The following is a 27,999-nucleotide window of genomic DNA, read 5'->3' on the forward strand; positions in this document are numbered from 1 at the left end:
TTTGCCGCCTGGAGGCTGTTGGCGGCGGACGCAGAATAAGAGCCGCGCACGACGTAACGGACTCTTATGAGGAAAGGAGGCGGGAGATAAGCGAAACAAACCGGTAATATGCTTTATTCTGGATAGGCTTTCGCTTCCCTTCACCCCAAAACTCTGGGGTTTGCTTCTCTGGCTATGTATTAGGGAGAAAGCATTCTGTACATGCCCAGAGACACCATCAACCATCATCATCATCATCACTATTGGCTCCATCAATTAGCGCGGGGCTTTACAAGTTTGCTGCTGCTGCTGTTGTTGTTGTTGTTGTTGTTGTTGTTGTGTGGCTCCCAGCCATTTGTTTAAATTCATTGACTCGTTTATTTGTTTACAATAAATATTATAGTATAATAATTTATAATAAATATTATAATAAATTTATTGTTTACTTATTGTTAATAATAAATATTTATTGTAATAAAATTAATATTTGCTTATTGTAAATATTTATTTATTTACTTTATAGAGTGCCTTTCCCTATATTTATTTTGCTTATTTATTTTATTTATATGCCGCCTTTCCCCCTATTTATTTATTTATTTATTTATTTATTTTCTCCCTATTTCTTTATTTTATTTATTTACTTTATTTTTATGCTGCCTTTCTCCCTATGTTTTTATTTTATTTACTTTATTTATATGCCACTTTCCCCCTATTTATTTTTTCCTTCCTATTTATTTTGTTCATTTACTTACATTATTTATATGCCACCTTTCTCCCACCCTATTTATTTATTTATTTATTTATTTTATTTCTCCCTATTTATTTAGTTTATTTTACTTTATTCATATGCTACTTTTCTCCCTTCTGGTTTGTTTATTTCATTTATTTACTTTCTTCCTCTTCATTTTATTTATTCAAGTTTTGTTTATTAAATCACATTAAAACACCTCTATAAAACTGATTTAAAAAAACACTGAAAAGATAAATAAATAAACAAATAAATAAATAATATGCCTGCACATTGAAAACCTTCACTGCTCTCATATCATAGGGTTTCATATGCCTATCGTAAGGTTTTCTCGGCAAGTGTCTTCAAATTGGGTTTGCCATTGCCATCCTCTGGGGCTGAGAGAGTGCGACTTGGCCAAGAGAAAGCCAGGAATTCTTTATTTCTTCATTCGTGGAAACCTTAAAAAGCGGGAAAGATTTGAGAACGAAATCCTTTCAAAAATGGGAAGAGGCCAAAATAGAAGCTGTGGGTCTGAGAAAGGGTTGGGGCGGTATATGAAATGAAGATATAAACTCATAATGTTATGTGAAATCTGTCTGAGTGTACATTTTAGGGAAAAGTGGCAGAAATGGAGGGAATGTATAAAACCAAAGAGAAAGAGTATTTACAGGAGAGGGGGGTTAATACTGAATATTGTGTTGAACAGTAAAAGGAGGAGGGGGAAACAGGTGTTCCGAGTGCACATTTAATATAGTGTTCCCTCCACATTCGCTGTGGTTAGGAGTGAAGGATCCCTGCGAATGTGGAAAAACTGTGAATAAAAAAACACTGTTCTTTTCACCTTGGAGAACACCTCTGTAGGAATCACCAAGCCCTCCGGTGCAACTCTCTGGTCAACATGTGCAAGAATTTGACCATAGAATCACGCTGGAGGACCTACAAATGCCTAGAGAAGTGTTTTATTTAGGAACTTTTAGGTTCTTCTCTGTGGTCAGCTTCTGGCAGAGTTGGTCAGGAGGAGCTAGAGATTCTTAGAGAGAACATATTAATCAAATCTGCAAAATTCTAAAGCCGCAAATGTCAAGGGCTGATTGTACATTTGTCTGATTTTCTACTGATATTTGTGGTGCTGTCCAAAGCTGTTTGCAGTACAGTTCAGTTACTTCCTTCCTCTTGCCTAGCTGCAGGTTTTTTTTATAATTAAAAACATGGTGAAAAGCTTCCATAGACGTGCTTTTTACATCTTGTCTATAGATGAGACAGCTGGTGGCATGTAAGGCTCCATCCACACTGCACAAATAATGCCGTTTGACACCGCTTTAAGTGCCATGGCTCAATGCGATGCAATCCTGGGATTTATAGTTTGTGAGATATTTATTTCTCTGGTGCCACAACAAACTACAAATCCCAGAATTCCATAGCACTGAGCCACATCACTTAAAGCGGTGTCAAACTGGATTATTTTTGCAGTGTGGATGCAGCCCTAGTTTCTTTTACTGGTGCTATTGTTTTCACTGTCTTGATTTGTTGCTTTGTGTTCACTCTCTGAATACCATGCACAGGAATTTTAAAAATCCTGTTCTGATCAATTACATGCAAAGAGCATTGGTGCTTAAAGCATGCATTCTCACGGCTCAGCAAAGGCATCCAATATGAGAAAGCTTTGGTGGATGACCTATGTAGGAAACTGGGCAGGGTGTGTGTCCCTGTTGATCATGTTGGACCTCATGATGTCTTTCAGTGCCATCAACCATGGTTTTCTTCTGGGATGGGACTCTCTGAAATGGGACTTGAAGACACTGTTGTGCAGTGATTCTGGTCTTTTCTAGAGGGGCCAATTCAGAAGGTGATGTTGGGAGGAATCCTGATCAACTCCCTGTCTGCTAGCCTGTGGAGTCTCTCAGGTTTTAGTTCTGTCCCCCATATGATTTAATATCTATATGAAATTGCTGGAAGAGGTCAGCTAGAGTTTTGGGGTACAGTACCACTAGTATGTGGATGGCAACCAACTCTATCTCTCCTTTCCATCTGACTCCAAAGAAGTTGTCTCCGTACTGAACCGATGGTCTGGATAAGGGAAACAAACAGAAACTTAATCCAGATAAGACAGAGGTGATCCTGGTCTGTTGGAAGGGAGATCAGGGAATAGGGACTTTGCCTGTGCTGGATGGGGTTACACTCCCCCTAAAATCTCAGGCTCACAGCTTGGGTACAGTAGTTCTAGGCTCAGGTCTGCGCATGGATGCCACGCCTCAGCAGTGGCCAAGAGTGCATTTGCACAGCTAAAACCAGTGTACCAGCTGCGCACATTCCTTGAGACATCAGATCTGGCCATCGTGACTTATGCCTTGATTGCATCCTATTTGAACTACTGTAAAGCATTCTACATGGGGCTGCCTTTGGAAACTGTTTGGCAACTTCAGCAGATTCAAGATGCGGTGACCAGAACAGGTTAAAGGGAGCATATAACTCCCTTTGTTTAAACAGCTTCACTGACTACTGGTTCGTTTCCAGGCATGCTGGTGATGACCTATAAATCACTACATGGCTTAGGTCCAGACAGTCTGAAAGACCACATCTCCCCACCTACAAGGGTTCTGAGATCTATGGGGAAAGGCTTTCTCTTGGCACACAGTGTGGTGTGTGCCATCACACCGCCCGGGGCAGAGCTGGGGCATGCTTCATGGAGATGCTACACTCCGACTCTGTCCCCAGGCCGGCCCAAACAGATGGTCTGCGCAGCCCCTAACTTTGCCAACCATGTAGACAATTTTGGATTTCAGAGTATTCACCCTGTCCAGCCTGCGCAAGGGCAGTGGGGCTTTCCAAATAAAAACGCTGATTTACCAAATGCCATGTGTAATATTTCCATCAATTTTGTGACAATAACCTTAGGTCCCAATTTGTTACTGTACTTTAAAATGCTGTTTCAGACTTTTAAGACTGAACAGTTTGGAGGCAAGATGTTTGAAAAATAGCTTACACTCACTCATTTGGATAATTTTGGTTGTCCTGTGGACTCTAATGTTCTAATTTGTATGATAGTGGGGAGGTCTGGATAAGAACTAATTTTATACCATTCTTTTCTCTTACTTGTAGAATTAACTGCTAAAGGGATAATAGGGGAAAGGAATATTGTTATTTCTGTTGATATTGTGCTTAAAAATAAGCTAAATATTTTTAAATGTTTTAATAAATTACATGCCTTGGAGCTTGTCTGGGCCTTGAATTTAGTCTTGGAAGCATAGTTGATACATATCTGAAACAAGGTGATTCAGTTGTAACTTCACATATGTGGAATTTACTCCCTTGAGAACTACTTAGTCTCTTGTCTTATGGCCTTTAAATAGTCCCAAAAGACTTTTGTTCTGTCAAGTTTTTAATTGATATTTTATGGTGGCGAGCTGTATCTGATTTTAATAGTGGATGTTTTTATTATGTTGTCTGCCAACATTTTGTTTTTATTATGCTGACTATCATTGTTGCTGTTGGTTTTTGTGTAAGTTTTATTGTGAGGGTTTGCCCTAATCAGCAGGGTAGAAATGTATTAAATAACATGATGTCAAACCTCTTTGGCAGCTGTCCTACATATCAAGTTCAGAATGGGAGAAAATGCCACTCGACTGTGACACATGTGCACACACATAGTATCGTGTTGCCTTGGTATAAATATCTAATGAATTGCATACCAAAAAGCGGTATGAAGCTGGAGAAGCAGGAAGATTTGTAGATCTGTTTCTGTGCTGTGAGACAATTGGAATGTGCTGTTATTCTGCAATGCTGTATTCCTCTCCTCTGTCTTTTGTACATACCTGAGGTCGGCCATTTATGCAATAAATAATGGCAGTAGAAACTGCATCAAAGTATGATTGTGTATTTGTTACTGCACTAGTTCATATATAAACTGTATATATTTCTTTCCCTCCTGTAAAACTGTTTGTATGGGATGTAGCAAGTATGGTTGATGGTGCAAAGAGAGCAGGAGTTCAGCACTGAGTCCTGTTCTCTGTTTGCATATCTATGTAGAGCTTTGCGCATGCAGTTCAGACCCATGTACTAATCTGGATTTCCAACTGTGTGGAAGAATCTAGGGAAATACAGTCAATCTGCATAGGTTGTGAGGCCAAGCTTGCTTCTGTGTTTCTCCTCACCTACTTTCACTATACATGCTTCAGTTGTCTCAAGACCATTTGTCTTTGATGTCTTGAAATGCTGGATTGTAAGCTTGTTGTGGTATGGGCCTGTTTTGTTTATTGCGAGGTTCAGTGATGCTCCATATATACCGATGGTTCCATATGAGCAAATATTTTGCTGTTGTGTGCCTTCAAGTCATTTCTGACATATAACTAACCTATTGTGGGGTATTCTTAGCCAAATTTGTTCAGAAGGGGTTTGCCTTTGCCTTCCTCTGAAACTGAGACTGTATGACTTGCCCAAAGTCATCCAGTAGATTTCCATGGCTGAGTGGGAATTCAAACCCTGGCCAGCAAAGTCCAGTGCTCAAACCACACCACACTGGCTCTATACAGTCTTTGAATACTCCTCATGATAACCTCCTTTAAAAGACTGATCAAGTCCCATCAAGTTACTCAGGGCTTCTTTCAACTTGTTCTGTGCCTTCAAGTCGTTTCCAACAGTTTCATAATGTTGGGTAGATGTTTTTCCCCCCGCATCCATATGAACTTTCTCAAAATAGCCATGAACTGGGTCACAGTGTAAATGCTGAAATTTTTTGACTAATCACTCTGTCTTTAGGTTTATATGTAGTGTTTTTATTCAGCATTGTTAAACTGAGAGACTGCAAGACTAGGCAGTTGATATGGCAGTGGAAACCAAAACCTATGAATTTGGTAATTGTTTCCTTGTTTAGTAATGAAAAGAATGCCATTTTTAGTAGACAAAGAAAAGGGCCTGTTTTCAGTTCAGGAAATTTAATTGAACAGTGCTGTATTGTTGAACGATGGCTTAAACATTTTACTTTAGCATCTTGGAGAAGTTTCAAGAGGTTAAAGTTCATTATTGTAATGTATAGAGATCAGATTAGATGAGAATGGGCAACTTTCCAATTCCAAATTGGTGGAAGAAGTGTTTGGCTGCCTGTTGAAAGTACCCAGATCATAAGATGTAGAATAGTGTGTTTTATAAAAACGGCATTTGAGATTATCTGTCTGTTTTCTATTAACAAATTTCTTTATATGACAGTAATGACCTACAGGTGCCTGACAGTTTGCTAAAATGTGGGTGGGTGAGATAATAAGCCAAGAGATATTCATAAACTAGGTGTCTTGAATGGCTTGATCTGTTTGCTAGGTGAGGAAAGAAATCTATTTAATGTGAAGTCAAAGGCTTTCATGGCCAGCATCCATAATTTTGGTGGGTTTTTTGGGCTATGTGGTCGTCTTCTGGAATAATTTATTCTTGACCTTTCACCTTCATCTGTGGCTGGCATCTTCAGAGAACTATGGGAATGTAAATCACTTCCTCTCAACCAAGGGTCACACAGTATATATACTGCACACCTCTCCATGGCACCATTCTCTGAAGATGCCAGCCACAGATGCATAGTCCGAAAAACCCACCAAAAATCTATTTATTTTATGTTCATGATAGATGGATTAAATACCTGGCTGGCAGGCTTTAATCTTACTTTTAAAAGAATATAAAATTAACTCCCTTGGTTATTAATAGAAAAGTCTCTCTGAAAGCAAAAGGAAGTACATTGTTCTGATTTAAAAGTAGTTCATAATTGTCCATGAAGCATAGTATAATGCTTCATACCAACCATTTGAAAAATATTCATTTGGGGGTCACTTTTCAATTTCCTGTATTTTTTAACATATTTGGGACATGGAAGGAGAGGACCATGAACATAACATCTTACTACTGTTACTACTGATGACGATATCTATTGTTGTTAAAATGTACAAAAATGCTAATATTATAGTGGTTGCACAAGTAAAAATTGCTTAACTATGGGAATGTGAATGATGGTTGATTTGATAATTGCTCACTTTTTAATTATAGGCAAGAAGTAGTAGTCATTGAGAAGTGAAGAAGAGAGAGAATTGAGAAGTGAAGAAGAGAGAGGCCAGTTTTCATATTAAGTGAATCTTGATATGAAGTGTCAAGAGTAAATGTTGAAGCTTTACAGAAGATGTGGGAGATAAGCACAGCTGGCATTCTGATCTTCAGTCCTTAAGAAATATTACTCTGTTTCCTTACTACAGATGATTTAGTGAAGTGGAGTGATTAAGCCAAGATTTTTGATAGAATCGTGCACTTCGGGTTAAAAAAACAGCAAACTTGTAATGGGCATGTACTGGTAATGCTTAAACTTTTCCTGGTAGGCATCTCTTTCCTCCTTGCATTCCTATTTTAAAATAAACAAATATTAGTCGTTATACTTTTTGCTTAGGTATGCAGTGGTATGGCACTTTTACAACACTTCCCTGGATGTTTGAACAGCCGCCTCCCTTACCCAGTTCAGGAAGGGGTTAAAAACATTCTTGTTCGAGCAAGCTTACCCCTGACTCCCTGACCCCTAAAGTATTCTCTCCTCACCCCCTTTGTCAGCATGTCAAGCTGGCACGTATTGTGGTGCTTATTGTTTTATAGTAAAAGGTTTTTAATGCTATGTTTTGATGTTTTTATATTGCTGTATTGTTGTATGTATGTTGGAAACCGCCTTGGTCTTATAAAGGCGGTATATTAATAAACTTTTACTTACTTACCTACTTATAAAAGAGTTTGGAGTAACCAGAAATTGATGAATGGTGATGGAAATGGTAGAATGAAGAGTTTGGAACAGGAGGTTTCTAAGCAAGTTAGTTCCAAATGTTACAGGGAGTACATGCTCTGTACAACAAGAGGCTTTGTTCACTTAATCCTGAACAACAGTGGCATCTCATCTGTATGGACAACAAATATGTTACTTGCAAGAGTAGTGTTTGTCTCCAGTTGTCTTTGCATTTGATTATACTTAGTGTGGTGGCGTTCAAACCTCCCACTTGCAGGAGGTTTACCCTTTACCCATCTATTCACGATTGCTGTTATGGGTCTCTCATACTGTAGAGAACTTGGTCCTTGTTCTGGGGTGCATGGTTCACATGAAGATCTAGCCATGTCTCCTGACTTTTCTATGCAGAAATTAACCATGTATCCTACTATAACATATCCCTGCATCTATAACTTTCACAGGAAGATCAGTAACAGCACCATGGGTAATTGGCTGCCGTTACATGTTTTCTCACTGGATTTTGCTTCCCCACACCTTCAGAGGGGGAAATCCCTGGAACATAGCTTGAAAACTACTGCTGATAATGTGAACTTCAGCCTGACTGAACATTAGATCTAAGGAGGTCTAAGTGCCTGAACAGTTTTCATCTGGTTCACAGAGATCTTATGTTCTGATTTCATTTCAACCGTGAAAAATCAGTCAACCTCTGTTTCTAACCATAAATGGAAATAATTGTAACATCTTAAGTTTCACAGTTATTAATAAAACAGTACTGAGGCTAGAAAATTTAGAGATGTTGCAGAGAATAGAATTATCTTGTCTCTCTTAGAGGTAAGAAAGATGGTTCACATTTTTGTACTTGCCTTGTATTCTGAACTGATTGAATTGTGTCTGTGTGCTGATGCAAAAATGTTCTATTCATCCTTGGAAAGGGATGCTCTGCAGCTTAACTCTTGACTCTATGTAAATGCTAACAAGAATCTTAAGTTGTTTAGTTTAGAACACCTTGGCTTAGAACCAAGGGTTGCCTAGACAAACAGAGAGACAGGATTCATACAAAGACAGAGACTGACTTTTTATGGCTCTTCCTGCCAGCCGCAGTAGGTGTAACAAGAGCAGACAGGCATTCAAGATGTGTGTTACCTGCCAAGGCATAGAGGAGTTCTCTATTTCTCCAAGCATCTATGCTTTCTATGTATTTAAGCAAACTGTGATAGAAATCCTGGGAGTCATTTACAGTTGGCCCTGTGTATCCGTTGATTCTTTATCCACTGAGTCAACCATCCACAGCTTGAAAATATTGAAAAAATATATAAATTCCAAAAAGCAAACATTGATTTTGCCATTTTATATAAGGGATGCCATTTTACTGTACCATTGTATTTAATGAGACTTGAGCATCCATGGGGAGTCCTAGACCCAAACCCTAGCAGATACCAAGGGCCCACTGTAGTTGGATCCAAAATTGTGAAGTGAATTGCATAAAAGCTGTTTATTGCAGCAGTTTACAAACCCTTTGCACTATTTTTCCTCAGCATGCTGATCCAGCATATTTACTGTAAAACACTATAATGCTGTTTTTCATACTTGAAGGAAGTGGATTGTTTATGAGCTCCCATTTACTGGAGATTGTACATTGGTCTCTTCAAAGAGGCAAAATAAAAAGTTGCAAAGAACAGGATGATTCAGAAACCCAGTAAGAATAGCTTTGCTTTTGCACCATTCTTTTTGAATCACCCAGTAGTTCAGACAGTATATAATCAAGGGCTCTACTGAAGAAGCATTTTTCTTTTCCCTACAGTGCACCAGACGTTGATGGTTCCACTCAAGACTGGATGTTTAGCCTGATTTACTTGGCACAATGTCTGCTCTGCCTTCTTATGGAGACTAACAACAGATTCAGAAGAAGCTAACAGCTAATGGCTTCTGACTCTATGGTCCCAGAACAAGCAAAGCATCGTGTCATTAAAGGGAAAAGGCAGCAGCAACATGAAAGGTCATCTTTAAACAGTGATGGGGAAGAAGACACATTTGTATTTGAAGCAAATGAAGCTTGGAAGGATTTTCACAGCTCTCTCCTTCACTTCTATGAAGCTGGGGAACTTTGTGATGTTACGCTAAAGGTGAGGAAACATATTTCATATTTCTTTGTGTGTGAATTATGAGTTTCTACATCAATTTGTCTTTGTGTTAGAATGTGGGTTTGCTTTCCATCACCAGTATTGACAGCATTTGGGAACTGGCATCATGCCATGTTACCTCACTTAGAAAAAAAGGTGTTAAAAGCTCTGCAAATTGAAGGAAACAGTTGGTATCTGTGGGAAGCCTGTGACTGTGGTATGTAATTATGGACATGAGCTCAAATTAGAAAGTCCTTTTCTCTAGTTCAAAGATGCATGCTTACATGGGCCACAGTGCCAAAATTAACCCACTCAACTGATATAAGTGATAGCTGTCTCGAATGACTGCTTTGATCTTGCGACTTGTAAAAGTTACTTTTGAGGGCTACAACTCCCAGAACTGTCTGGTCAGCATGGTAAGTGGCCATAACCTTTCTGAGCTCTAGCTGTGACATACAAAAGTCTGGTTCCAGCATTCTAGTCTAAGATAGAAAAGGAAATGCCAGGTTTTCAAATGTTGTGATTATTCTGACCCCTGAAAGTGGATTTAGCCCAGGGGTAGGCAACCTGCGGCCCGCGGGCCGGATGCGGCCCGGCAAGGCCTTGGGACTGGCCCCAGCCTGGTCCTGCCGCCGATTGCCACCGGAGCCTTTGGCCTCTTGCGTGAGGCCTTTGGCCTATCAGGAGGAGGCGGGCAAGGGGGGGCAAGTGGCAGGCAAGGGGGGCAAGCGGCGGGCAAGGGGGGCAATTGTCTATAGAAGCCTCTGAAACATGCATTTATATTAACATTTTTTTAAAAAATCAGCAAATTTTTAAAAAAGTGTCCTCCATTTGAAAAATTTGTCCTGGTTTATTTATTTATTTAATTTTTTTTTTAAAAAATTATTTAATTATTTATTTTTGGGCTTCAGCCCCCCCAGTTGTCTGAGGGACAGCAACCTGGCCCCCAGCTCAAAAAGGTTGCCTACCCCTGATTTAGCCAATCTCTGGTGAGCAGTTAGTGTAGGAATGGGCAGCTGTTGGGGATCAGGCACCCCATGAGAACTTTGAGGGTCACAAAAAATCCCCCTCTAGGGAACATGGGGGTATTTTCACCTGGTTTTGGTCACCTCTGGGCTGTTTTAGTAATAGTCTGTATTCACGACATTGATAGTCAGCAGTGTATAGCGGTGGTTAGACTAGGAGTCAAGACTAGGGGTCGGCTCCCCCAATCAGCCATGGAAACCCACTGGGTGACCTTTGGCAAGTCACACACTCTCAGCCTCAAAGGAAGGCAGAAGGCACCCCCGCCCTGAACAAATCTTCCCAAGAAAGCCCGATAGCATCTCCTTAGGGTTGCCATAACTCAGAAATGATTTGAAGGCACACAATAACAGTACATTTATTACACAATAGCTGGGATAAGCAAATATGATCTTATGCTAAAGAGTTGCATGTTTACTCCTGCTCTTCTGGTACTAGGCTTTCTACATTAGACTATGGGTTTGAGCTAAAGAAAAGCAACTTGTACACTGCTTTTGTCATGTCTTAGGTGCAATACAGTTTCCGGTAGCCTTGGTGAAGACTTGCATTTTGTTTTCTTTGAAATTGCTTGACTTCATATAGTCTTTTGCAGAAGAAACAAAATTCATTTTGCCCCCTTATATGAATAATAAATGCATTATAGCCTGAGTTTTTTTAAAATGGGATTATGCTATATTGGTCTCTTTTCATGGTATGACTTGTTTTAAATATTGGAAGCCCTTCAAGTGACAGCTGTATAGAGAACCAGAATTTTAAAGCAGGATCTCTTTATTCATGTTTTGATTCTGTTATCTATCTTTTCTCTGTTTGTGCTTAACACAGTGCCCTCATTCCAAAGCAAATTACAGTTGCCCCTCTGTTTTCACGGGGCTCTGTTCCTGACCCACCCAGCCCAGTGAAAATCGCCAATATTCAAGCCCCATTGGCTTTAATGGCGTGGCACACCCTATTTTGTCCCCTTCCATTTTCTGCCCACAAACAGGCAAGGGACGCAGATCCCAAGTCCGTGAAAACAGAGGGGGCGACTATAATTTGCTGGGTTTGAGTCAGACAGACCACTAGTTAAATCAGAGAGGCCTGTCATACATTGAAGGGAGACAAATGTAGCATAAGCTCATAAAAAACAAAGACTATAATAGATTTGTTAGTCATTAGGAGTCAGTGCGGTACAGATGTTTGAGTGTTGGACTTCTCAATCCATTTCCACTAACAAGTTGTCTCTGTTGAAATTATAAAAGCATTTGGTATTAATCATTTAGATCCTATCTCTGTGAATAACAATTGCAAGGGAAAGCTTGTAGAAGCTCTCAGCTCAGGCAGGCTCACAGCAGGTATATAAAACTTACAGGCTTCACATTAATATGTGGCATGGTCACTTAGCAACTAGAAAGTCCTCCGTGGTAAACAGGTGATACAAAGTGAGTGATTACAGCATGTTTGTCAGCATATTTACATCTAAAAATTCCATTCCTCACATGTGTAATTTGAACACTTCTGTTCAATTATTTGACTTTTTCTGCCAGAGTAGTCTACCTGGCTCTGGCCCAGTAAACTAATTTGCTTTGGAATGAAAGGACTGTCCTCTGGATATGGCTGTTGTATGCAGCGCGCCCGCGTCATACGCAGGCGCGCTTTATGCGGGCATGAGCTTACGCGCTCAAGCCGCGGGGCGGAAGGGGCGGCGCGTCCCATTCAATTGAATGGGCGCGTGCTCCCGTTGCGCGCCGCCGTGCATGAGCCCCATTGTTTCCAATGGGGCTTGAGCATAGGCGGAATTCGCCTTATGCAGAGGAATCCGGAAGGGATCCCCACGTAAGGCGAGGGCCAACTGTAATTCCTTATTCCTTCTTGAAGTTGTAGGAAAAGGAGTGAAGTCAGCTCCAGTTATTCTTGCATTTGCTGCAGAATCTGCAGCTGCCTGTACAGAAAACAACTTGACAAATGCTTTTGTGAAGTGTTTATTTGAAGGCCATTAAAACTGTTTAATTCCTTATTTATCAAATATATATGTGATCTAACTGGCAAACACCCTGGGACTGGTTTATTATAAACCCCCTTCCCCAGAGTTATACTTCTGTGTTAGTAAAAAGGCACCTCAAGTATTAATAAAGATCGTCTGTTGCTTTACCTGTCAAGGGCAAGGCTTTTACAATAAAAACAAGTTCATTCTGCATTTTATCCCTGTGTTCATCAGGTGCATGCACAGTGATAGTGAAGGGGGTAAGATGCATAGATGTAAAATATATACGTTTACATACTTTTGTTAAATATTTCTGCTCAGTTTGGTACTTTATTTTTATTTATTTATTTATTTATTTATTTATTTATTATTATTCCCTAGGTTAGTTAGAATCTTAGAATGGAAGCCAGCATTTAAAAGCTTCAATGTAACCATGGTGTTAAATACATTTTAAATTTCTGTGGCATTATAGCGGGCCCTTTGTATCCCCTGGAGTTTGATTCCAGAACCATCCAGGACCGCTAAGGATAGTAAAACCCATGGCTGCTGAAGCCCTGTTAAATCCAGTGATGTAGCAAAATTGTATCGCTTATATAAAATGGCAAAATCAAAGTTTGCTTTTTGGAATGTATATATTTTTAAAATATTGCAAGCTGTAAATGGTTGAATCCATGCATAAAGAATCTGTGGAAAAGGATGGCTGACTATATTGTTTTGGATTTATATAAGTAGTACTCAAACTTTTTCAGGCTACCACCCCATAGTACTGTATTGGGTTTACCATTCAACTGCACATTCTTTCAAGTCCTGTCCAGTAGATCACAAGAGCCAGCTGGGTCTGTGATTCTTCAGCATTTTTGGGAAAGTGTTTTTCAGGAAACAGAATCAAGGGGAACTTGATTCCTGTGAACACTTTTCAGAAAGTCTAAGAAAAGTGTCAGAAAGAGGAAGTCCACTTTTTAAAAATGCAATAATAAGAATACAGGATTATTCAGTGTTGAGAAACCTGCACTGGGCTTGTTAGAAATGTTTAGTACGGCAGAAATTTGAAATTCTTAAGTGGAAGTGTAGTACCTTTCTATCTTGGGGGTGAGCCAGTAGTCTTCAGGACACTTTTTCTCTGGCTGGATGAAAAATTATGAGTTAAAAATGAAACCTAGAAGTGTCTGGGTGTCTACTTTTGATTTTGATTTTCACATTTCTGAGGTAATGGGATTTGGGGGTTTACATCCTATTTTTAACACAAGGCAGCTGTGCCTGTGATGTAGGAAGATCATTTTTGTGCTGCCAGGATCAGAGGGAAGTTTCTTGAAGGGCTCACAGATCCCAAAAAGGCTTGGGGGGCCATGTGTGCCACATGCTCAACATTTTATTAACTCCTACAGTATCAAATTATTTTCAGTCTTCAAAATCCTTTTTTTGTCTAGACTGTCTGTGCAATAGAAAGTAAAGTACTTTTGCCTATGTCTATGCTGAATTATAAATCAGTCTGTTTAGTTTATGTATGTGTATTGGCCACTTGTCAGTAATCAATCAAAGTGCACAATCAGATTTTTCTGTGGGTCATACTACATACCAGGCCCACCCATTTTATAATTTAGATATCTTGACCAGGTATAATGACATCTGTGTTTTGTGCCAGCACATTTTCTAAAGCCACACACAGTTAATTCCTCCCGTCAGTTTATTTTGGTGATCACCTCTTTTGGTTGATTGTGGCTGTAAATAATTAAGACTAACTAACTGAGATGATGCGATGAAATTTAACTAAATTATAAACAGGAAATAAGCATTCTAGTGACAGTAATTTCATAATTATATTATGAAGATACTTTGAATATTTCATATAGGCAATGAAAAATAGGTGAACCCAAGGTTTTTTTTTAACCACCTTAGCAAGAATTTATAGATAGAAAACTTGAATGCATGCTGAAACCCTGCTCACTGTGGTTTTACAATTTGTATGCTAACCTCAGGAGCGCATTTCCCTTGGCTACTCTTCAGAGAGATTTTATGCTATTGCTATCAGCCTTCTTAGCATCAACACAATTATATGTTGTATGTGTCCTGCCTCAATTCATACATCACTTCTAAGCAGAGATCAGTTTATTTATGAAATTCCCATGCCAATTGTCAGCTAATGATCTCCAAGTAGTGCACAAAGATTAAATATTGCAGAGAGAAACCATGGTTTGAATTGCATTTGTAAGCCATTTTGAGGAAAGTAATCTGGTGTGATTTAATGCATGCTGTATGACAGTACACATCTAATAGAAGAAACCCATGATTTATTTTGAGAAAGTGAGAATGTACTCAAGGCACACATGTAATTTGCAAATGGCGATAGTGGCATTTTGTAATGTGAAAAAGTTCATTGACGTCTTCATCAGACAAAGAAGATTTTTTTAAAAAAAACATGCAGGGAAACAAAAGTGATGTTGTTGGATTCACAGAAGATCAGAAGTTTGCATCCTGTGGTTTTGGGTATTACATTGAGGGTGTTTTTGTGCAAGGAGAAAGAAGAGTCCCCACCTCCCTTCCCCAAAAGAGATCAAGGAGCAACAGAGGCAAAAGTTTGCATCTGATGAAGTAGATGCAATCTATAAAGGCATATGCTCCAAACTTCTTTCTCTCAGTTAATCTGAATTGTACTATAATATCCCAGGGACAAAGGCTTTTTAAAAAGACCATAAAATTTCAGTTCTCCATTGTAACCATAAGCTCTCTTCCTTTGAGATCAGCTTCCTTTTCCAGTGAAGCAAAAAAAGCCCCGTATTTTGACAGGAGTTCAATAAATACAGGATTTTGTAATTTGTTTCAACGGTCACCACAGCTATGCTAGCATTGTTTATTAATGTGAAAGCTAATTTGACTTGACAAAATAATAATAATAAAAAGTTATTAATATTTGTATTCTGTTACCTTGATAACTTTGCATGAAACCCTGATGAAAATTATGGACTTCCCTGAAAATTGTACTTAAAACACAGTTTTCAAAGCACAGGAAGGAAGGTGGGAGATTTTTGTGTGTGTGTGACTGGTTCATGAACTCTCATAAGCCTGTGAAGCACAAGTTATTAACCTTTGGATTAAACAAAAATAACTCTGCCTCTGCTAACACAAATGTATATTCTCCCAACAGGTGGGGTCAAAATTGATTTCCTGTCACAAGCTTGTACTGGCCTGTGTCATTCCTTACTTCCGAGCGATGTTTCTTTCTGAAATGGCAGAAGCCAAGCAGTCATTGATTGAGATCAAAGACTTTGATGGTGATGCCATAGAGGATTTGGTCAAGTTTGTGTACTCATCTCGACTGACTTTGACAGTAGACAATGTCCAGCCACTCTTATATGCTGCCTGCATTCTCCAAGTGGAGGTAGTGGCCAAAGCTTGCTGTGAGTACATGAAACTGCACTTCCATCCTTCAAATTGCCTGGCAGTGAGGGCTTTCGCTGAGAGTCACAACCGTGTTGACTTGATGGACATGGCTGATCGCTATGCTTGTGAACATTTTGCTGAAGTAGTGGAGTGTGAAGACTTTGTGAGTGTGTCACCTCAACACCTGCATAAACTGTTGTCTTCAAATGACCTGAGCATTGAGAGTGAAAAGCAGGTTTATTGTGCTGCTATTAAATGGCTTCTTGCTAACCCACAGCATCATGCTACATGGTTAGATGAAATAGTTGCACAGGTAAGAACCAGATGGGAAGGGGATACAGGCTGAATAAGTAACATCTCAGTCACCCTTTTTCTTTTGCATTCTCTTCTCAACTGAAGTTACAAACATTAACTGTGACGGGGTTTTTGAATCCAAGGAATCCAATAATTTCCCTAAACAGATTATTTTACGTTCCATTTAAATAGACGAAAGACTAGCTTGCACACATCTGCTCCCTGTCATCACTCAGTACTGACAACTTGCAGCTGAATGCAGGAATTACCTCTCTTGAACAGCATTGTACTTGTGGCAATATTAAGCTGCTTATTTTGTGTTGATGTACAGTCGGCCCTTCTTATACACGGATTTTTTATACACGGATTTAAGCATACACGGTTTGAAAAGGTTCCAAAAAAGTATAAATTTACCTTGATTTTCCATTTTTTATAAGGGACACCATTTTGCTATGTCATTATATGTAATGGGACTTGAACATACACGGATTTTGTTATACACGGGAGATCTTGGAACCAAACCCCAGCGTATAACAAGGGTCCACTGTATCTGATAATCCATTCAGGTCATTGTTTTAAAGCAGTCATTGCATAAGTTTCACATAATGAACAGAAGCTGTAACACTCTGAGGAATATCACTTATGGCATGTGTTGGAGTGTGTGTGCAACCTAATACTTCATGGTTCTTTGAGTAAGATTGTGCAGCACAAGAGATGAGACTCTCAGGAAGTCTCTCTCTCCCAAACTGGTTCATTAATATAGGTGTTTTACAGACCACCCAAAAGGGCAGTCTGCCGGCGCCGGTGTTTGCTGCGTGAAGGAGCCACAGCGGACAAACCGCGCAACTCCTCCAAGCAGCAAAAAGAAACCGCAAAAAGCCATTGGCGCACTTGCGGCATCATAATGGCGCCGAGACATGCGGACGCTAAGCATCCGCTACGTCAAGATGGCGGTACCCATGTAGAATGGGCACCACCATTTTGTACATGCCAAGCACGTACTTTTGGCGCGTGCGGAATGCACCATAATTAACCTTTTCAGTGCCCCTTCTGTAAGTCAAAGAGAACCTTCAAACGCCATTGGCTTTGAACCAGAAATTGTCAAATGCCAGGTATAACCCGTTTCCTAGGACCTCCATTGTCATTCTTACAATTCAGTTTGTTCATTTCTTCATACCCATTCTGACTTGCTCTGACTATGCATTTGTAACCTAGTGAAATTCATTGAATTTAGTAAACCAATACCTTTCATCTGACTATTGAACAGAGCAGACTAGGCAAGATTTTCCTTGGCTAGTATGGTAATGACTTTAAAAACCCTGCACCCTGTTGATACTTGGCTAATTCTTCCCTATTAACCTCTGTGGCCATTTTAAATAGATGAGCCCATACTTTCCCTCATTTGATAAATTTGCAAGGATTATTGCTTGTTATACTCCTGTGCCTTCCTCTCATGAAAGGTGAAGATGCAGGTGGTGTGTACAGCATGAGACAGAAAAAGGAGCACTATAGATCCCTTCAGAGCCTTTGAATGTTCTACTTTTCACTTTCTAAGACACACTGGTGTAGGACCTAATAGTTCCAGTTCATTCACACACAATATCTGTTCCTCTAGGTACGCCTGCCTCTGTTACCCATTTGTTTTCTCATGGGAGTGGTGGCAAAAGAAGAGATTGTCAAACAGAATCTGAAATGCCGGGATTTGTTGGATGAAGCAAGAAACTACCACCTTCACTTGAGCAGTCATACAGTACCAGATTTTGAATATTCTGTCAGGACCACACCAAGGAAGCACACAGCAGGTAACCAGTTGGCATCTGGTACACTTAAAAATGTGTGGCCTGTAAACTCATACAAGTTATTTATTTATTAATTACAATATTTTAAACTGCTCTGATACTGGGTACAACTGAAAGTATAACCAAAAATAGTCATATTTCTACACAATAGAAATCAAATTTTAGTGATGTCACTCTTTCTTTTACAAGTAGCCTTGAGTATAATCTCTAATTTTACCCAGTTAAAATTCCTGCAAGTATTTTCCATTATAATGAGTAAATCAAATTAAAATGGATAAAGTCAGGTTTAAATATTCTAGCTAATAATTCCAACAAAGTTTCATCTGGTTAGCATTATTAATCTTATCCTGTTGAATATTTTCCATGTTGAATGGCAACATTGAAAAATAAGTCAACCAAACAGAACAGTTTCTACTATTTATTTCTTGGCTGTGGTGTTTATGTGTTGCTATGTAAATACTGGAGGAGAGAAAGTAATTTTGTTTGTTTTACTAGTGTTGATGGTTCCTTCTGTTCTTCTTTTTTGGCTTTACTCTCATAACTGGCAAAACCAAAGAAGTTGCTTACAGTTCATGTGCTCCTTAGAGTCCTGGCGGTGCAGTGGTTAAATGCCTATGTTTCAGCCACTCACTCACAAACCATAATATTATGAGTTCAATATTGAGCAAAAGGGCTCAAGCTTGACTCAGGCTTGCATCCTTCCATGGTCGCTAAAATGAGTACCCAGCTTGTTGGGGGCAATTAGCTTACTACACATTGTAAACTGCTTAGGGAGTGTTTAAGTGCACTGATAAGCAGTACAGAAATGTACTTGCTATTGCTTACAGTTCAGAATCTTGTAAGATGACAAAAATATTTTAAAGTAAATTCTGTCTGTACTATAGTTATAAAGCTCTGAACAAGCTTTATTTTTAATACTGTTTACATAATATGTTTTAGGTTCCTAAAGTAACAAAGTTACTTTCATTCTATAAAGGATACTAATTTTACTTTATTAAAAAAAATTTTTCTTTTCCTGAAAAATAGAAGAAATACTGTTTTTCCCCCCAGCAACAAAATTTCCAGCAATTTTGCATAAGAATTGAACCATTATGTGCTTAGAAGTGCCTATGAGTTTTCTATTGCACTTTTCTTATTAGGTGTCCTTTTTTGTGTTGGTGGTCGTGGTGGATCGGGTGACCCATTTCGCAGCATTGAATGCTACTCTATAAATAAGAACAGCTGGTTTTTTGGCCCTGAGATGAACAGTAGGCGGAGACACGTGGGTGTAATCTCTGTGGGAGGTTAGTAAAAATACCACTTTGTTCTAAGATACATACTTCGTGGTTTATGCTTCAAGCCATTCTGCCAATCAAACTTCTAACCTTTATACAGTATATAAAATGACCCAAAATGATACTTTGTTTCTTAAAATAACAATATGTAATATTTTGGTTTCCTGTCAAATATGTGTTTGGTATTTGTTTGTCAGTAATCAATCCTCTCAAGTACTAGAAAAGTGACTAATGCCTCAGTTCTACTAAATTCTGCCAGCAGAGTCTTCCTGCTTCCTATTTAAGTCTGTAGACTTTTCTTATGCTTAATTTTCTAATGGAAAACCAACAGCTTTGCTAGTGACCTACTTTACAGCATTTCATACCATTAAAAGAAAGTGCCCATGGCACTTCAATGTGTAACTAAATTTGTTAAGACTCATCAGTAAAAACTATATGAAATAATATGTAGACATTCAGTTTTTAAGGAATCTGAGAACCCAGGAATCTGAGAACCCTGCAAATTAGAAAAGTCATCAAATGTTGGGGAAAAGATACCAGAGAGGGAGCCAAATCGATTTCTGTATATAGAAAGGTCCAGGTCTAGACACAGCAATTGAGAAGGACCTCCACTGTGTCCTAACCAGTCTCCTTGTAAATACCAGGAATATGTACATATGTGTGAAGTTCAAAAGTAGATTATAAATGGCAAAGAGACATAGAAATAGTTTTGTAACTGTCACCGTCTTGTTTAGATCTGAAAATTTGGAGATTGAGTTTTGTTTAAGTGAAAGAAACAATTAAATCTGGGGGATGGAACATAAACCATACGTATATCTAGTAATGTCTTTTAGCCTAAAATATGGTGAGAGTTGTGTGGCCCTCCAGATGATACTGAACTACAACTCGTAGCAGTCGTAGCTACCATAGACAATGTAATCACTGCTATTTGTATTTATGATGCTGACTACTTAATATTTTAAGTAGTACCAGTAGAATAGAAGGATTTATAACTTTCACCAATAGGTAGTTGTACTAGCTCTTGACAGGTATACTAGTTTGTGTGATGACTACAGTATTCTCTGTTTTTCAGGTAAAGTTTATGCAGTAGGTGGGCATGATGGAAATGAACACCTAGGCAGCATGGAAATGTTTGATCCTATCACAAATAGATGGATGATGAAAGCATCAATGAATACCAAAAGGTAGCTAAATCTGGATTGGACCTTCCTTATTAATGATAAAGAAGTTAATGTGGAATACTGAACATGGAACAAGTAATTAGACTTGTTCATTGACAATTGTCTTACAGTCCAAAGTAAGGTCACAAAAATAAGCTCTGTATTTGTGGAAATCAAGTGGTTCAGGACACTGTACATAGTAAGTCAAATGAAATTCTAAAAGCTAAATATCTGGTAAAATATTTAGAATCTGTAATTAACTTTAATGATAGGGATAAAATTATATATTTGCTGTTCACTTCAATTAAGTTGACCTGAGCTAATATATTTGTCCCTCCCCATTCATGGATTTTGAATCCGCGGTCTTGCCCATTCATGGATAGCAAGTGGGAAGGGACAAAATGGCACACACGCCCATTTTAACCAATCGGCTTTGAAAATTTGAGGTTTTCCGATTTATGGGAGGGTCCAGAATGGATCCCTGCAAATTGGGAGGGACAACTGTAAATCTAGATTTGCAGTGAAAGCAGCCCAACTCAAATTGCCCATGAGAACAATTCAAATTAATTTCTTATAAGAATTGTAGATTTAGTAAATATATTTGTAAGTAATATATTAGTGTATTGCATTTTTGATATTTTGATAATCTTCTTTATAAATTCTTAAAGTTTATGATTTTAACGCTTTACTGTATTGGTTGATTGCTTATTAATGATTTTCCTTTTGCTGTCACCCATATTTGGTTGACTAATGATAAAAAAGTTTTTATTTAGTGATAGTTTATAGGTAGTTCGATTTAATAAGGTGCTGGAAATCCTCAGTATAAGCTGGAAAAGAGTATGACTAGTCAGTTTTTTTAGGGGGAAGTTCAAAATGTGGTTTCCCATTTGGGTTATTCTGGAAAACATTATTTCTTTTAAGATGATGCAGTCCATTAATACATCGTGATTTTTAACAGGCGGGGGATTGCTCTTGCTTCTCTTGGAGGCCCCATTTATGCCATCGGAGGCCTAGATGATAATACTTGCTTCAGTGAAGTGGAGAGATACGACATTGAATCTGATCACTGGAGTGGAGTAGCACCTATGAATACACCTCGGGGAGGAGTTGGCTCTGTGGCTCTGATGGTAAGCTGTTTTGTGTTTCTTGGTTGTGGTTACAAGTCCAGCTCTGCAAAAAAGTGTGCGACGTTGCATCTTGCCTCTAGATATTCAAGTATGGAAAGAATGTGTGGAAGCCAACATTCTTGAATTAGTTCTCATTGTATTTGCTGCAAGTGCCACCCTGGATACAAGTTATAATTTAACCAAAGATAAAATGTCAAATGGAACTGATACAAAACTCTTTACTCAATTGGATTTTCATCTGTTTGTAAATTTCATTAGGTTAGAATGTTTGTTCATATTAGTAAAATTCTAATTTTGATGATGTCAGACAAGCAGTCCGTTGGCAGCTGATTTCAAAAACTAGGAAGATAAGCAGTGACTCTGACTGAAAGTCTTCCTGTTTTCACTTCTCAGTGTGTGTGTGCACCTTCAAGTTGCCTGTCGACTTATGGTGACCCCATGAATTTGATTGTGGTAATTATGCTTTGCAAAAGTCTTAACTGGGGTTCTATATCTGCTGCATAACAAGGTCTCTTCTTAGGTTGTGAGATCAAAAGGGACTGAAAGGATTACTTTCCTTTCAGTAATGCTTTCTATTTCACCCTTTCAGTAATATTTGTAATATTTTCACCCTTTCTTCCTTTCAGAACTATGTATATGCTGTTGGGGGGAATGATGGTGTAGCTTCCCTTTCCAGTGTGGAAAAGTATGATCCTCATCTGGATAAATGGATAGAAGTGAAAGAAATGGGCCAACGGAGAGCTGGCAATGGAGTTAGTGAGCTCCATGGCTGCTTATATGTAGTTGGTAAGTAACCCAAGGGGAAGATTGTGTTTTCCTGAAGCTCTGCTATAATTTGAATGTTTGAAGTAGGGTGCATTTGCACTGTAGAAATAATCCAGTTTGATCCTGTGGAATCTTGGGATTTGTAATTTTACAAGGTGTTTAGCCTTCTCTGCCAAAGCGTGCCTCACAAAACGTCAAATCCCAGGATTCTGTAGAATGGAGCCATGACAGAAACTGCATTATTTCTACAGTGTAGATGCACCTGTAGTTATATGTAATTTTTATGAATGATTTAAGCATTTTAGTTGCTTAATGTTGAGACAAGGCTGTAGGCAATAGTTTTTCTTCTCCTACAAGTGTATGTGTGCAAAAGCTGTTACAGAACGCTAAGAATCATAGACTCCTCTTCTTATTAACCTTGATACACTTTCTCCCAGATCATGTGAGCAGTAGATTAAGCTTCATTTTATACATCTTCTGAGGCTTTAGTTCGCATAGTAGATCTCCTGTCTTTTGTGCAATTGGAACAATTAGGTCACTGATATTCATCCTAGTTTCTGCTGCAGAAGCTTATGATAAAATTACTATATACAAAGGCTGTTTTTAAGAAACATTGAGATTGATGAAATACTTAATAAAAAGGTTATGAATGGTTTATTAAAACATCAGAGAACTGAAGTTGAGAATTTAATAACTCCTACCCTCAAAAGCACCCTCAAATATATGGGCTAAATATATGGGCTAGGGACAAAATTAACTTTCTGGAAAAAGTCCAGAACAAGTTTATATGCAGACTGTTAGCAACCCACTGATCAACAGAACTGTCCATAGTTAGAAAGGAATTGGACATTCCTTTAATTAAAGAACAGGTACTTGAGTTAAAAATGCCATTTTTCAGAGTGTCTTTGAAGACATGGTTTTTGGTGCACAAATTATTCAGTAATACAATGGTTCTAAAACTGCATTTGAAAAATGGTTGTCTGACTACCCTTGGTTATGAAGATCTAAAGGTCTATTTCTTGTAAATCTTACTGGATAATGTACACACATAATCTAACAAGTGCAAGAGTTTGTCTGTGTACTATAAGAGTAGGGGAAGAAGATCAAAGTAATTTGTTAATAGATTTTGAATTGTATATTGAGATGCATTCTAAATATATCCTGCCATTTCTGATAAGGCTCAGTTGGGAGCCAGTTCCTGATCAACTGGTGTAGTGTTCTCAGAACAGAGCCTATTACCTATAGAATGACTACATTCATTGCATTGGTATTAGGGTGGAAATGTAAAGCGTGTGAAATTGAAATACTGATGTATTGATCCTCCTTTATACCACACTGAATTTGTTTGATTCTGTTCTATTTATGATTATATATCTTTTTATAGCTTGTTTTATGCCTGTTTAGAATTCAGGAAGTAATAGCATAAGGTAACTGTTTCGTTGGTATATATGTCTCTGTGCAGGTGGCTTTGATGACAACTCTCCACTTAGCTCTGTTGAACGATTTGACCCTCGCAGTAACAAGTGGGAATACGTAGCCGAGCTCACAACTCCTCGAGGTGGAGTTGGCATAGCAACTTTAATGGGCAAAATTTTTGCAGTGGGAGGACATAATGGTAACGCTTACTTGAATACAGTGGAAACATTTGATCCTGTGGTGAACAGGTAACTAGAGATTTTTGCTCTTGTCACACTGGTTATATATTGGATCTGACAATACAGTAGTGACAGTGTCTCAGAGATATTCCAGGGTATTACAGAATTAGCAAGCATTAGCTGTCTCTGCTAAATATAAAGTTATTTTAGAATTGTTGCATCTAGCCCAAGAATAGGCAAAGTATGGCTGCCTAAAGTCAATCCCCCCCTAAAAATTAAGGATTTGCCTTGAAATGCCCCCAAATGCTGTCTAATGGGCTTGTGGGAATTTTCACCATGTTTTGGAGTTCCCCTGGGCCATTTTAGGCCCAGAAAATGACTTTTAAAAAAAACACCTTCCAGTATATTGGGTTTAAAATGTACCTGGGCCCCCTAAAACAAGGCTGAAATGCCCCCCAGAGTCCCTAGAGGATGTTGGGAGGCATTTGGAGGCAACACATTTTGTTGGTGGTTTTTTTTTGTTTTTTGTTTTTGATTAGAGGAGTTTGGGTCTCCCAGGGGACTAAATGCAGCTCTCATAGTTGTTCACCACTGATGCAGTCACTTGGAGACCTACCTAACTACTGGATATCTGAGGCTCATTTTCAGAACTTTTTATATTTGCTGTTTAGAAGTGAAAGTGGTTCATGGAGAGATTTTTTAAAAGACACAAAAACACACAGGCAGTATTCTACTCAGAATGACATTAAATTGCTTCTAGTATTACAAACATTATGCAATGGCACTTGAATGAGTGACAGTCACTCAGCTCAGAATTAACACATTAAAAATAGCAGTGTTACCTGTAATTGACTCTCTTTTTATGGTGCTGACAACCTGCAATGTTCATTGTTTTTTTAAAAAATGGCTATAGTGAGTAACTATACCCAGAGAGGGAAGTGCAGTGTCCTCCACCACCACCCCACCCTTTGACCCCTCCAAAGCTGTTTAAATGTGTATGTTCATCATTCCAGGCTCTACTGAGCAAGACTGTTCTTCCCGGGTCTCTATAGAACTGCTAGGGAGCCACAAAATTGAATAGTTTGCTGAAAAGTGGGCTTCCCATTGTTTCACGTTCTTGTTTATTTTTCCTTTTAGGTGGGAGCTTGTGGGTTCTGTGTCTCACTGCAGAGCTGGGGCTGGCGTAGCTGTCTGTGCTTGTCTTGGCAGCCAAATACGTGACATGGGTCATGGGTCCAGCAATGTTGTGGACTGCATGTGAATTTAGGGTGAAGGCAGTAATGACTGTGAAATGTTACAGGACTTCCCAACTATTTCAAGACATTTTGAACTCTTGTACAAGTATGTATAAATATTCCAAAAGGTTTTTGTATAATAATTTGGGGTGGTGTGGCAGCTTTTAAAGGTCTTTCTGAAACAGAAAATGTTTAGAAAAAAATGGAAGACATCATCAACAATTGTTTAAAAAAAGTCTCCCAGTGTGTTCGTTGCTGAGGGTGTTTGATCTCAAGCATCCTTTAACTTACCAAATATTGGAGAAATAACTATCTGCTATTTTCAGGTGACTCTGCTGCTTCTCAGGTCTGTTCTCCAAAAAGGCTTGTACTCCAGCACTTAAAACACAACTCTGAAGAACACCTTATATTCTATTCAAAACTGTTTCCTTCATTAGTAACATGTTCTTCTGCTGTACTATGCAAACTACACTAGACTTTGTGGATTCTTGAAAAGAGAAAGATGATGTCTTGCAGATTGCTTAGATTTGATTGCTGGGCAGAAATAGCAGCTGTCAGGCTGACTGATCCACATTTTTCAGAAACTGATGTTTCAGCTTGTTTGGCTGAATTAGTATGGAACAAGAGCACCACCATATGCTTCTTTATTTAAAGACAAACAACTTGCAACAGAAAATTACTGATTGCTGGTGAAATAACCTGGATTGTTTCTTGGTGGTGGAGAATCTCCATGTCATCCTAATTGTGTACAGTTATAAAAAATGATGCCAGAGAGATTCTGAATGCATTCTTTTTTATTTTATCATGAATCATCTCTCTGTTTTCATAGTGCCTATTGGTGGGCAGTGTAGAGGTCACACTTGCAGACTTTGTGTCTACATCCTGGATTGCTCCCCTGTTACTTTACCCCATGGGCATTTGCACCAGCCGTGGCCATAACATGTGCTTCTTTATAGCATGAGGAAAGTCAAGCATTTGATAATCATTCAGCAAATCACTTGGTAGGTGGGTAGCCTGTGATTTGTGTCTAACCCTAAAATGATTTCTCTGGTTAATCTGCATTATTTCCATTAATAGCAAAGTAGGATAATTTTTTGTGTGCTCTTGGTCTATACACCTGTGTATTTACTGTCCTAGTTATCATTTCCAGCAAGAAAAAATACTGTATGTTGATAAACAGCTGGAAGCTGTATTCTAAGTCTCACTTGGCATTTAAAAGAACTGATACAAGCTCTTCCTAAAGTTGCTATGCCACTTTCAAGCCACTGCTGTGGTGTCACTCTATTTCCCATGCTTTTTGATAGGATGGATTGTGAAATCTCTGTCACATAGTGACTGTGTCCTTGTGTAAATGCCTTCCAAGTTGTGGATGAAAGACTGTGCCATATGCCCAAGACCTCTGCAGAAAGAACTGTATATATGGAAGCTAATTCCTTATCAGCTCAGGCCAGTTTATCTGATATGCCCCCTTACTAGTTGGACCACTAAAGTTTTGGAGTGCTGCCACCACAAGTGAGGAGAAATGCCTTTTGCTATTTTTTATATATATAACTTGTGCCATTGTTACTCAGAGAAGACACTGTTAGCAAATTAGTGAATATAACTTTAAATATTTTTGTCTGGCTATCAGAAAGAATTAGATTTCTGTGCAAATTTAATAAAGGTTTTCTTAATAGGAAATGTAATATTTTGTTTTTGGTTTAAGATGAATGTTCTTATTTTGATGAAGCCAATCCTCCTTTCTTAGTTTCACTCAAAATCTTTTTTTTTTTTTTTTTGGCCAGAAGTAGCTTTTAATTTGTTCTTGGTGCTCACCCTATGCAGCTTTATATGGGAGACTCTGGTGTGGTACAGAGTGCCAAAAAGAGGCGCCGGGGAGGCGCCTCGCCTTGCTCTGCAGCAGCACTGTAGCAACCAAATTGTGCGGTGCTGCTGTGCAAAAAGAAAGGAGCGGGCAGAAGTGGCTTTTTTGCGGAGCGCCAAAGCGCCAGTGACGGTGCAATGACGTGCCACCGGCGTGGCGCCTTGGATGCTGCACTGCTGGCACATCATCGCTGTGTGCACCATCTGAATGGTGCTGTGCATGTGCGGCACACCCTGCCCCCGAGCAACGCTAGCACATCATGAGCGTGCCGCAAAGGGCCCGTCTGTACCAGGCCTTTGTATAGCTTTATTCTGAGCATAACCAGAGAGGCCCTATGCTAGGACAGGAAAACCTTTGAGTGGCAAAAGCTCACAGGCCAGAAAATGGAACATACACAGCTTTCTCATAAGGAAATTCATGCAATTTTGATGTACAAATGAATTTGAGTGGTGCACAATTGTAAAAGAAAATCATTACTTCACATCTCTTAAGATGCTCATCAAAGCCTGAGGAAAAGTGTACGTGACCAAAGCTTTATGCCCAGACCATTTTGGATGAGTGAGAATGGATTGGAGCAGAACAGTAGGGACAGAAGAATATTGTGTTTCTTGAAGAAACAGTTAAGTAGTTTTTCTCTGTGTAATTCTGTCACAAAGCCCACAAATGGCTGCTTTACAGTTGCACTGCCACTTCTTTGTATATGTCTGTGGTATACAGTGAAGGAAATATAGAATAAAGTTGAATATTATGTTGTATGGAAATGGGGAATATTGTAATAAAATGTGTTTATTGTTTGATCTTCTGCATTTTATTTCTCTGTTCAATGGAAATTCACTGTGGATAGGTTGAGGATGCTTGAAGAGATTCAGATTCACATTTCTGTATAACTGCACATCAGGTGGGGAAGAACTGATCTTCTAAACATTTCTTTTGGGGAATCATCTGTTTCCTTTCAGGTTC

The 27,999-nt window shown here is 38.8% G+C and overlaps 1 protein-coding gene across 5 annotated transcripts; it reads left to right on the forward strand.

Moving 5' to 3' along the window:
• KLHL8 (kelch like family member 8) lies at positions 1–27,836 on the forward strand. Of its 5 annotated transcripts, none has more exons than XM_089526160.1 (13): positions 8–103; positions 6,734–7,052; positions 9,247–9,568; positions 15,691–16,239; positions 17,836–18,022; positions 19,159–19,302; positions 20,366–20,477; positions 21,412–21,580; positions 22,207–22,366; positions 23,808–24,009; positions 25,078–25,281; positions 25,502–26,687; positions 27,532–27,836. In XM_089526160.1, exons 3-11 carry the CDS (start codon positions 9,365–9,367, stop codon positions 25,199–25,201), a joined length of 1,851 nt encoding a protein of 616 aa, XP_089382286.1. In that variant the 5' UTR covers positions 8–103; positions 6,734–7,052; positions 9,247–9,364; the 3' UTR covers positions 25,202–25,281; positions 25,502–26,687; positions 27,532–27,836. The 5 variants fall into 5 exon arrangements, with proteins under 5 accessions (XP_089382282.1, XP_089382286.1, XP_089382283.1 ...); XM_089526157.1 differs by having other exon boundaries at positions 6,734–6,839; positions 6,937–7,052; positions 25,502–27,836; XM_089526159.1 differs by lacking the exon at positions 25,502–26,687.
• The last annotated feature ends 163 nt before the right edge of the window (positions 27,837–27,999 follow it).

This window comes from Sceloporus occidentalis, unplaced genomic scaffold, assembly GCF_023333645.1.
Source record: "Sceloporus occidentalis isolate IW3139 unplaced genomic scaffold, rSceOcc1.0.p SCAF_5, whole genome shotgun sequence".
Classification (NCBI taxonomy): domain Eukaryota; kingdom Metazoa; phylum Chordata; class Lepidosauria; order Squamata; family Phrynosomatidae; genus Sceloporus; species Sceloporus occidentalis.